This window comes from Oncorhynchus keta, chromosome 7 (assembly GCF_023373465.1).
Source record: "Oncorhynchus keta strain PuntledgeMale-10-30-2019 chromosome 7, Oket_V2, whole genome shotgun sequence".
NCBI classification, from domain to species: Eukaryota; Metazoa; Chordata; class Actinopteri; order Salmoniformes; family Salmonidae; genus Oncorhynchus; species Oncorhynchus keta.
The window spans coordinates 7,094,810-7,107,500 of record NC_068427.1 but is presented as its reverse complement, the minus strand read 5'-3'; the positions used below and the strand labels follow the sequence as shown (position 1 = coordinate 7,107,500).

The window sequence follows — 12,691 nt, the reverse complement described above, 5'->3', positions numbered from 1 at the left end:
GCCACCTCTTGCGTTCCGTCAGTATATTAGTGGGGTTCCGTGTGGTAGAGGGGATTAATCCAAATCACACAACAACAACAAAAAACAATAGATATAGTTATAGAGGCCCAAGAAGAAAAAAATAAATAATAATAATAAAAATAGATAAATACATTGTCCGATTGTCTATTCAGATAGCAGCCAATAAGACAGCTAACGGTTAGCAGGCCGCAGATGGGCGATCAGGTAACATCGCGACGGAGGAGCCAGCCGGATAACTCCTTCGGAAAGATAACGTCGGCAGTCCAGTTGTGAAGGCCCGGTGGGGCTCCGCGTAGGCAGTAAAACGGGTCCGGATAGGTGACTGCAGCCCAGGAGTGATTGATGGAACTCTTCAGCTGCTCCGGAATCGACGAAAGCCGATAGTCACACGGATAGCAGCTAGCTAGCTGTGAGATCCAGGTATGAATGTCCAGAGTTAGCGGTTGAAATCCAGGGACACGGAGAGAAAAATTGGTCCGGTATGTTCCGTTCCGAGCCGCGCTGCGCCGTACAAAACTGGCGATAGATTTAGGAGCTAAAGGATAGCTGATGACCACAAACCGTGGTTAGCTGAATACTAACGATTTTCCAGTAAAGCAGCTAACTAGCTTCTGAACTAGCTTCTGATTAGCTTCTGATTAGCTTCTTGATTAGCTTCTGGCTAGCTTCTGGTTAGCTCCTGGCTAGCTTCTGGCTAGTTTCTGGCTAGCTTCTTGGAGTTTCTGGCTAGCTTCTTGGAGGATTACAGATTTGAGGTAAATAATACTTTTTATAAATATAAATTGGTTAGGCGGGTTGCAGGAGAGTGTTTTGAAGATGAGTTTATGGAAAATGAAAAAAATGTATGTGAAAAAAGTAAATATATATATACGGGACACGACAAGACGAGGACAAAAGACGTCTGAACTGCTATGCCATCTTGGAGCCGTCAAGACGATTAGAGCAAGCCTTTCATCTCATTAACTGTCCATCACATTAACTGTCCATAACATATACTAACAGAATTCTGACCAGAGGTAGATGCCCGTAACTTAGACATTCATGTGAATCTGTGTGAGGTTAAAGGTTATTGTAAAGCACCCTTATCTCAGTGTTCCTGCTATTGAATCGGACTACTCCAAGGTCTGTGCAATTCCTCCAGCTCATCTCTATTAAAACATGCCAGCGTCGTCTGGGTTAGGGGAGGGTTTGGCTGGCAGGGATGTTCTTGTCCCATCTCGCTCTAGTGACTCCTGTGGCGGGCCCGTGCGCAATGCACGCTGACACGGTCTCCAGGTGTACGGTGTTTCCTCTGACACATTGGTGTGGCTGGCTTCCGGGTTAAGCGGGCATGGTGTCAAAAAGCAGTGCTGCTCGGCTGGGTTGTGTTTCGGAGGACGCACGGCTCTTGACGTTCACCTCTCCCGAGTCCGTACGGGAGTTGCAGCGATGGAACAAGATTGCAACTACCAATTGGATACCAAGAAATTGTGGTAAAAAAATGAAAATAATAGGAAAGACAAAGAAAAGAAGAGAGCAATTTTTAAATAACCCTTGACACAATGCTGTAAGTTCAAACGGCTCATTGCTGGCTTTTGGCTGGTGATCCAGGTTGTTTAGTTCTCCAGGTGTGTTCGTATGACCTACTTTGTGGAGTTATTGCCTAGCACTGGTTCTGGAATGGTGAACGTCTGAGCAACACTCATTTAAAAAGAGTGGCAATATAAATCAAAATAGTGTCTGAAAAGAAGGCAAAGTGCTTCTGAGGAGAAAGAGATCGTAGGACACTGATAGATCATAGGACACTGATTCAGAGGTGTTGGGTTAAATGCGGATGACACATTTCATTTGAATGCAATCAGTTGTACATCTGACAAGGTACCCCTTTCCCTTCACTTGGAGTTAAAAAGGCCAACGAAGTCATAGAGCATATAAGACTATCCCATTTAAAGGTCACGGAAATCCAAGTTATGAGCTATTGAACTTTAAGAGGTTATAAGATATGGGCTGGATGGGGCCTCAATCTGCTATTGATGTAATATCACTTCACCTTTCCAAATGAGTCTTATTGATTTACAAGCTGTACTCATTTGCCGATCATTCCACCACTTGCTAGCGTTATCAAGGCCTTCCATTTTGATTGACATGCAGTTAACACAGTTTCAACCCAGATTTCTGTCTCACTCCTTTGATTCCTCAGCAAGCAAATGTGAAACAAATTACTTTTTGGTTGAGGTTGTGAAGAGAATCATATGAGAGGCTTCTCCAGACAGTGAGCACAGTGGGCTGGATCTGTGTTCATTTGTTTATTGACTCACTTTCATATGCAGCAAATTGTTCATTGCATATTACAAATGCTCTCAAGTGTGCCTTCACAGCTGGAAAACTAGGAAAGTAGTTTGAAATTAAATGGAAAAACATGTCAGGTCAATTAGTTTCAGTCTAAAAGTGTAATTACATGTAGAATTTAAAGGGATAGCATCCACCATGAAAATATGAGTCTGAAAGTCTGAAAATATCCAATAGGGTCTACAGAGGCAGACAAGTTAATCAATGTAATTCAAGAAGCCAGTTTATCTCATGGCATTACTAAAGAAGTCAAGGTCATGATTGCATGCTATTTGCAATTTGGATATCGTCCTCCTGAGATGTCCTCAATTCCAGATGAATTTCATTATAATAAAAAATGAAAACTATGAAGGCTATTGCTGAGTTAGATGACAATGTTTGCATTAATCCGGTCTAATTCATCGATGGATATAATAGTTCATTACTCCTGCTGATCCCTTGATCATCAATATATCTGATTGGGGTATAGACCTAAATCATAGTCACACGGGGTGGGGCACATTTATGAAATCCTTTCTGTATGAACTGGTAAAGCAAAGGTAGACATTTTTTTTATTGTACTATTTATCCTAAAAGTACATGTTTTATGTAGTGCATGAATCTCTATCTTTTCTTGATCCAAACAAAGACTGGTAAATTTGTATTAGTCAGAGCATCACTATTCCACATGAATGTATTTCAGGAAAAAAAAAAGATCACTATTGCTGATCTGGGGTCTGCAGACAGATGGTAAGTTCTATTAGCTTTATGTAGAGCAGGTGTGATTGAGGAATACTATCACAGGATTATGTGCATGGAATCATTTCTGGGTAACAATGAAGTACCATACTGTGATTGTTTTCAATTAAAATTGTCATAAATATTTCAAAAACATCTTATCAAAGAGAAATTTCTCAAGCAATTTTGCTAAGACTGTCTGGGAGTGTTTTCAGGTTTGGAACTCACTTACTTATTGATCTATTAGCCAATTTACTGCCTGGTGATGACACCAGGCAGGCCAAAACTCCATCCCACCACAACAGGCTTAAATTTCATGCACTCTTTTCAAACAGCTCTTACACTAAGAGGGCATTATCATCATTTTTTTGAATTTCATTGAATGTTTTTGACTGTACTGGGCCTTCAACTACCTTGTCAGTGATTGAATTATCACACACAGGATATGACTAAGTACTGTCAAGTCAGACCCAGTCTTCTCTGCGTGAATCAGGGACGGATTACCGAACAGGTACGCAGGGACCCCGGTAGTCGGGGTTCCATTCCCCAAATGTACCTTTTTCTCAGGACTTTTTACATATAAATTCCTTAAATGGACAGAATGAATAGAGTAGAAAATAATAATTGTCATCTTATTTTTTCACCAAGCTTCTGTCTGCTTTAACCTGGAACAATGAGCGCTTAGCTCGTAATGGAATCAGCCATGATTGACTGTCTAAGGAATGATACCTGGCAGCTATAAAAGACAGAATTCATGTGTATAGTTTTCAAAGTGTTTCTATCCGCTTTAGTACAATGCCCGATGCAATATCGTATCCTCATACAATTCTGAAGAATTTAAAAAGTTATCTTTGTGGGCCATATTCAGACTAAAGATACAAGCAGGGGCAGGCGTTTGCTCCAGCCAAGCAGTAACACACCTAATTCAACTAGCCATAGCAGGACCAATTGGCCTTGATTAGCAGAATCAAGTGTTTCTGCTTGGTGGGAGAGAAAGCCTCCAAGATTGTCCGTCCCTGACCTACATACAAGTAACATCATTGTGACTGGCACTGTATTTACTTTTCATTTATGCTTAAATCATGATCTTAATGATACAATACAAATGAAGCATGTGCCAATGTGAGTGAGCTTCAAATTCCTGACCAACTTTGATTATAACTAAGTATATGGTATTACAGCAAAAAAATAAACCATGGTAAATCACCCTATGAAGTAATTATTATCCATAATTGAGGATGGAGAGAGGTACTAAGTGGAGAAGAGACCCTACCGTGCCTGAGCTTACCTCCAGGGCCCGTAGTCGCTCTAGAAGGGGCTTGGCCTCGTGGGAGTCCTCCTCATGTCCCCTACTGCTGCATCCTGGAGAGTTGGGCCTCCTATCTATCAAAGGGGGTGTTAGGCCCTCCAGACTGTTCTGCTGTTTCCACATCTCCTCCAGGAGTTTGTTCTAAACCATTGAAAGAGGGGTTGGAGAGAAACACAGAGCTGTTGAAACAGTTGCATTGCCTATTGGAACTAACGGGGTATGTGCCTTGTCAATTTTCTCCAACCTACAAGATACACAGTATTAATGGCAAGATCTTGAATTTGGCCATCATTTGTGGATTTTATTTAATCATGTACAGTAGGTGAACAGCTACTCTGTATTAGACTTCCAATTCATTGTATTTTGACTCCTTCCAAGAAAATCAATCACAGGATTTGTTTGATGTTATATTTATATTCTGTAGCTGCCTCTTCACAATTAATAGTTAGTTTGATAGCCACTACTAATATACTGTAGGTTACTTCTTATTTTTCTGGCTGCTCATTTGACTGGTTTTCCACCTGAACTCATGTGGGTGTCTTTGGTTGACCCCCCCAATATTTATTGATTGAACCATAGAGATAATTCATCCCAATTGTTCTAACATTATGAAAAATGTTAAAAGATTTAGATGCACTATTGTAAAGTGGCTGTTCCACTGGATGTCATAAGGTGAATGCACCAATTTGTAAGTCGCTCTGGATAAGAGCGTCTGCTAAATGACTTAAATGTAAATGTAAATGTAATGAAAAATGGGACCCCAGATGTTACAAAAACATCAACATTTACAAAGGTCTCCTTCCTTGCATCAATCCATGAAGTCTTGTGAACCGCTGTTTAAAAATGCATTGTGAATTATGAGGCTTATTTGCGTTTGTGATACGCTTCGTTGGTTTTTATGTCAAGCACTTTAACCCTACTGGCTACATACACCAATCAATTGCATCTCACAAGTGCTAAAGGTGAGGACTAACTGAAAAGATAGAGGCGTGTGGGTGCATAGTGTGCCGTCTAGAGTTCAAAACGTCATGGCCTCAAATCGATTTAGTGTTCATCACATCGCAACTTTCTCAGAACCAAGCAACCATCCAGTAGACAATTAGTAAGGCCTCCAGGCAAGCATAGTTGGCTCATAATGACTTGCAGCGTAGTAATGAAATGCATTAGTGTAGTCCTGTGTGGCTCAGTTGGTAGGGCATGGTGCTTGCACCGGCAGGGTGGTGGGTTCGTTTCCCACAGGGGAACCGTATGAAAAGTATAACAATGCTTGCATTCAGTACTGTAAGTTGCTCTGCATAAGAGTGTCTGCTAAAATGTATAATGTCAATGTTTTACATAATCGTGCACTATAATGGAACCATTTTCTCATTAATCCTGATTAAGAATATGTTCCAGGTACTTAAAACCTGAATATTTGCTGAAGACCTCACATTGGGTTAATCTTACACGTGTAAAATGTCACCGCATTGTATTTTAATGAATCTGGCCTTTTGAACCAGCACTCCCCAGGTATTTAACTTATTTGGGACTGTGGCATACTCACCTTGGGGCCAGGTGACCAAGGTTCAAATACCACCAGTGGTGGTACTTACTCCTGGTGGTAGCTGCATTCGTGTCAGAATGTATGACAGGCCTAAGATGCTGTATGACAGTCAGGAGATTTGATAGCATCTAACCTAAGGGTTGCCACTCTTCCCTCTATCTCTTCTGAATGCCCTATCACCATGCTACTGTGTACAGTACAACATTTCAGGGGATTGCCAATGATTGGACATATTTTTATGGATTGTTCATAGCCTTTAATCTAACACTGTTTATAAAGGAACCTGTAGGATGATTTATCAAGGGTTGCATACTTGTGTAATAAAATATTTTGTTTATTTAATAAAATAAACAGAAATCAAGTAAGAACAAATATGGTCAATGTTCTACCTTGTAGGCTTTCATAAGGTCCAGTGGATCCACGCTGGGGCCCTCCAGTGTGTCCTGGTTCTGTAGCAGGCTCCTCACAGTCTCCTCCATACTGCAGCAACACAGAGCATTGGGACCAATCAGAACATAGACCATGCAATAAACAAGCCTGGAGGGCATGCAACAGAAAATGGTTAGTTCATCCGTTTCAATCCGTTTTCATTCTGTTTGGTGCCTAATGAACACAATCCAGGTTCCAATATAGGAGCAATAGGCTAGTTCAGGTATTTTTCTGGATCAAAAAGGGGATTAGGTGGTGGGCATGGCAGGGGGTGTGGCAATGGGGGCGATCGACCCGTCGACGAGACTGAATCCCCCCATCTTGCCAGACATTTTTGAATTTTGTGGCCAATTTTCTGCCATTCATTTTCTCCATGGAGCTGAGAGACATTTTTTTACAATTTAAAGCTAATTTCCTGCAATTATACACATTGTGCCATGGAGCTGAGAGAACATTTTGCAGTTTTAAAACTAATTTCATGTAATTCTATGCGTTCTGCCATGGCTAATGCTGTGTTCTGACCGCTGGCTACGTCCCTTCCGTCTTCAAGAGAGCTGAGAGTTGCACCCCTTCTGAAAAACCTACACTCGATCCCTCCGATGTCAACAACTACAGACCAGTATCCCTTCTTTCTTTTCTCTCCAAAACTCTTGAACGTGCCGTCCTTGGCCAGCTCTCCCGCTATCTCTCTCAGAATGACCTTCTTGATCCAAATCAGTCAGGTTTCAAGACTAGTCATTCAACTGAGACTGCTCTTCTCTGTATCACGGAGGCGCTCCGCACTGCTAAAGCTAACTCTCTCTCCTCTGCTCTCATCCTTCTAGACCTATCGGCTGCCTTCGATACTGTGAACCATCAGATCCTCCTCTCCACCCTCTCCGAGTTGGGCATCTCCGGCGCGGCCCACGCTTGATTGCCCCTACATGACAGGTCGCTCCTACCAGGTGGCGTGGCGAGAATCTGTCTCCTCACCACGCGCTCTCACCACTGGTGTCCCCCAGGGCTCTGTTCTAGGCCCTCTCCTATTCTCGCTATACACCAAGTCACTTGGCTCTGTCATAACCTCACATGGTCTCTCCTATCATTGCTATGCAGACGACACACAATTAATCTTCTCCTTTCCCCCTTCTGATGACCAGGTGGCGAATCGCATCTCTGCATGTCTGGCAGACATATCAGTGTGGATGACGGATCACCACCTCAAGCTGAACCTCGGCAAGACGGAGCTGCTCTTCCTCCCGGGAAGGACTGCCCGTTCCATGATCTCGCCATCACGGTTGACAACTCCATTGTGTCCTCCTCCCAGAGCGCTAAGAACCTTGGCGTGATCCTGGACAACACCCTGTCGTTCTCAACTAACATCAAGGCGGTGGCCCCTTCCTGTAGGTTCATGCTCTCTACAACATCCGCAGAGTACGACCCTGCCTCACACAGGAAGCGGCGCAGGTCCTAATCCAGGCACTTGTCATCTCCCGTCTGGATTACTGCAACTCGCTGTTGGCTGGGCTCCTGCCTGTTCCATTAAACCCTACAACTCATCCAGAACGCCGCAGCCCGTCTGGTGTTCAACCTTCCCAAGTTCTCTCACGTCACCCCGCTCCTCCGCTCTCTCCACTGGCTTCCAGTTGAAGCTCGCATCCGCTACAAGACCATGGTGCTTGCCTACGGAGCTGTGAGGGGAACGGCACCTCAGTACCTCCAGGCTCTGATCAGGCCCTACACCCAAACAAGGGCACTGCGTTCATCCACCTCTGGCCTGCTCGCCTCCCTACCACTGAGGAAGTACAGTTCCCGCTCAGCCCAGTCAAAACTGTTCGCTGCTCTGGCCCCCAATGGTGGAACAAACTCCCTCACGACGCCAGGACAGCGGAGTCAATCACCACCTTCCGGAGACACCTGAAACCCCACCTCTTTAAGGAATACCTAGGATAGGATAAAGTAATCCTTCTCCCCCTCCCCTTAAAAGATTTAGATGCACTATTGTAAAGTGGCTGTTCCACTGGATGTCATAAGGTGAATGCACCAATTTGTAAGTCGCTCTGGATAAGAGCGTCTGCTAAATGACTTAAATGTAAATGTAAATGTTCTTCTGCTCAAACACAGGGATGGACAAAAGCTGCCCGCTAGCCGGTGTCTAATACTTTTCAGACAAGGCTAGTTGTATAAATGTGGTAAACTAGCCTGCCTGCTACTGAAATTTTGTATTTTCAAATATCTCATGGAACATATTTTGGACCAGGTCTCGTAAAATATTGCAGTCTACTAGCCCAGCTGGCCAGTGCCAAAAAACAAAAATGACATCCATACTCAAAGATTATAACAAAATCAATACTGCTAAATTCATTGTTTTGGGAATTTTCAATTCTCCCTGACTGTCTAGCTTGGTGATTGTTGGTTCTCAAAGATGAGAAAAATACACTCAGTTGTCAGTTTATTAGGTACAACACCCTGTGGCTGTGGCTTGCTTTATGAAGCAGGCAGATAGGTATCAAGGCATTCAGTTAGTGTTCGATTGAATGTTAGAACGGGCAAAACAAGTGTCCTAGATTACTTTGAACTTGGTATGATCATTAGTGCCAGGCGCGCCGGTTCCAGTATTTAAGAAGGAAAAAAAAAACCCCTAGGCTTTTCAAGCACAACAATGTCTAAGGTTTACCGAGAATGGTGCAACAAACAAAAACATTCAGTCAGCGGAAGTCCTGTGGGCGAAAACAGCTTGTTGATGAGAGGTCGAAGGAGAATGGAAAGAATCGTGCAAGCTGACAGCCGGACCACAAACAGGCAAATAAAGGAACAGTACAGCTGTGGTGTGCAGTATGACATCTCGGAAATCACAGTGGTCCTCGTCACAGATGGGCTATTGCAGAAGAAAACCACATCGGGTTCCACTCGTATCAGCTGAAAACAAGAAGAAACTGGGTCAAGTGGGCACCAACACTGGAATATTGAGGAGAATAAAAACATTGCATGGTCTGACGAATACCGGTTCCTTTTGCGTCATGCTGATGGCAGAGTCAGGATTTGGAGTAAAGCAGCATGAGTCCATGACCCCATCCTGCCTGGTGTCAACACTACAAGCTGGTAGATGTAGTGTAAGGGTGTGGGGAACATTTTCCTGGCACATGTTAGGTCCGTTGATACCAATTGAGCAACGTTTCAATGCCACAAAGAACTAAGGCTGTTCTGGAGGAAAAGGTGGGTCTGACCAGTACTAGAGAAACTGGCAACTAAGTTTACATAGGTCTTTTATCTTTTCTATGTACATGCATGCAGTACCTGTCAAAAGTTTGGACACACCTACTCATTCAAGGGTTTTTCTTTATTTTTACTGTTTTCTACATTGTACAATAATAGTGAAGACATCAAAACTATGAAATAACACATATGGAATCATGTAGTAACAAAAAAGTCTTAAATAAATTTGAGATTGTTCATGATTCTTGATGACAGCTTTGCACACTCTTGTTATTCACTCAATCAACTTCATGAAAAATGTTTTTTTAACAGTTTTGAAGGTGTTCCCACATTTGCTGAGCACTTGTTGGTTTCTTGTCCTTCACTCTGCGGTCTAACTCATCCCAAACCATCTTGGGTTGAGGTCGGGTGAATGTGGATGCCAGGTCATCCGATGCAGCACTCCATCACTCTCCTTCTTGGTCAAATAGCCCTTACACAGCCTGGAGGTATTTTTAGGTCATTGTCCTGTTGAAAAACAAATGATAGTCCCACTCAGCGCAAACCAGGTGGGATGGTGTATCGCTGCAGAATGCTGTGGTAGCCATGCTGGTTAAGTGTGCCTTGAATTCTAAATAAATCAGACGGTGTCACCAGCAAAGCACGCCCACACTCACATCACACCTCCATGCTTCACGGTGGGAACCCCACATGCAGTGATAATCAGTTCACCTACTCTGCATCTCACAAAGACAAGGCAGTTGGAACAAAAATCTCAAATTTGGACTCATGAGACGAAAGGTCAGATTTCCACCCGTCTAATGTTCATTGTTTGTGTTTCTTGGCACAAGCAAGTCGTCTATTAATATTGGTGTCCTTTAGTAGTGGTTTCTTTGCAGCAATTTGACCATGAATGCCTGATTTTAAGCAGTCTCCTCTGAACAGTTGATGTGTCTGTTACTTGAACTCGGTGAAGCATTTATTTGGGCTGCAATCTGAGGTGCAGTTAACTCTAATGAACTTATTCTCTGCAGCAGAGGTAGCTCTGGCTCTTCCTTCCCTGTGGCGGTCCTCATGAGAGCCAGTTTTATAATAGCGCTTGATGGTTTTTGCGACTGCACTTGAAGAAACGTTCAACGTTCTTGAAATGTTCCGCATTGACTGACCTGTCTTATGGTAATGATTGTGTTTCTCTTTGCTTATTTGAGCTGTTCTTGCCATAATTTGGACTTGGATTTTTACCAAATAGGGCTATCTTCTGTATACCAGCCCTACCTTGTCACAACACAACTGATTGGCTGAAACGCATTAAGAAGGAAAGAAATTACACAAATGAACTTTTAAGAAGGCACACTTGTTGAAATGCATTCCAGGTGACTACCTCATGAAGCTGGTTGGGAGAATGACTACTTTGAAAAACCTCAAATCTAAAATATATTTTGATTTGTTTAACCCTTTTTGGTTACTACATGATTCCATGGGTGTTATTTCATAGCTTGATGTCTTCACTATTATTCTACAATGTAGAAAATATAAATAAAATAAAGAAAGACTATTGATGAGTAGGTGTGTCCAAACTTTTGACTGGTACTGTATATATATAATTTATTTGTATTTACACTACCAATCAAAAGTAGGTCGCTTAGAATTGTCCTTGTTTTTTAAAGAAAAGCACATTTTTTGTCCATTAAAATCACATAAAATTGATCATAAATACAGTGTTGTAAATTACTAATGCAGCTGGAAACGGTAAATTTGTATGGAATATCTACGTAGGCGTACAGAGGCCCATTATCAGCAACAATCACTCGTGTTCAATGGGACGTTGTTTTAGCAAATCCAAGTTTATCATTTTAAAAGGCTAATCGATAATTTAGAAAACCCTTTTGCAATTATGTTAGCACAGCTGAAAACCGTAGTCCTGACTAAAGAAGCAATACAACTGTCCTTCTTTAGACTAGTTGAGTATCTGGAGCATCAGCATGTGTGGGTTCATTACAGGCTCAAAATGTCCAGAAACAAAGAACTTTCTTCTGAAACTCATCAGTCTATTCTTGTTCTGAGAAATGAAGGCTATTCCATGTGAGAAATTGCCAAGAAACTGAAGATCTCGTACAACACTGTATACTACTCCCTTCACAGAACAGCACAAACTGGCTCTAACCAGAATAGAAAGAGGAGTGGGAGGCCCTGGTGCACAACTGAGCAATAGGACAAGTACATTAGAGTGTCTAGTTTGAGAAACAGACACCTCACAAGTCCTCACAAATTAAGATGGGCAAAATAACACAGACACTGCACAGAGGAAGATCGGGAAAAGTGTTATGGACAGAAAAATCTAAGTTTGAGGTGTTCGGATCACAAAGAAGAACATTCGTGCTGGAGCAGTGCTTGACGCCATCTGTCAAGCATGGTGGAGTCAATGTGATGGTCTGGAGGGGTATTGGTGGTGGTAAAGTGGGAGATTTGAACAGGGTAGAAGGGATTTTGAAGAAGGGAGGCTATCACTCCATTTTGCAATGCCATGCCATACACTGTGGACAGCGCTTAATTGAAGCCAATTTCCTCCTACAACAGGACAAGGACCCAAAGCACAGCTCCAAACAATGCAATAACTATTTAGGGAAGAAGCCGTCAGCTGGCCAGCACAGTCACCGGATCGCAACCCTATTGAGCTGTTGTGGGAGCAGCTTGACAGTATGGTACGTAAGAAGTGCACATCAAGCAAATCCAATTTGTGGGGGGTGCTTCAGGAAGCATGGGGTGAAACCTCTTCAGATTACCTCAACAAATTGACAACTAGAATGCCAAAGGCCTGCAAGGCTGGAATTGCTGCAAATTGAGGATTATTTGAGTAAAGCAAAGTTTGAAGGACACAATTATTATTTAAATTAAAAATCATTATTTAAAGCGTTGTCAACGTCTTGACTATATTTCCTATTCATTTTGCAACTTATTTCATGTATGTTTACTTGGAAAACAAGGACATTTCTAAGTGACCCCAAACTTTTGAATTGTAGTGTATATTCTTTAAACTTTGTTTGGACTAAGGTGACCCAAAGAAAGGCTTAGGCGGCCTGCCCAATGATTGCAATGGCAGAAACATCCCTGTAGTTTATCAATAGAGGGAGAAATGCATAATAGCACAAGTCATGAGGCTGATATTGGAT

At 42.5% G+C, this 12,691-nt stretch overlaps 1 protein-coding gene across 1 annotated transcript in view; it reads right to left on the bottom strand.

The window, feature by feature from the left end:
• The window catches only part of LOC118386465 (nck-associated protein 5-like), a 101,442-nt gene that overhangs the window by 54,970 nt on the left and 33,781 nt on the right, over positions 1–12,691 (bottom strand). Inside the window, exons 3-4 of the mRNA XM_035774196.2 lie at positions 6,308–6,398; positions 4,355–4,516 (exon numbers count right to left, since the gene is read on the bottom strand). Of these exons, the coding sequence (XP_035630089.2) occupies positions 4,355–4,516; positions 6,308–6,398 (253 nt within the window). The remainder of the gene's footprint in view (positions 1–4,354; positions 4,517–6,307; positions 6,399–12,691) is intronic.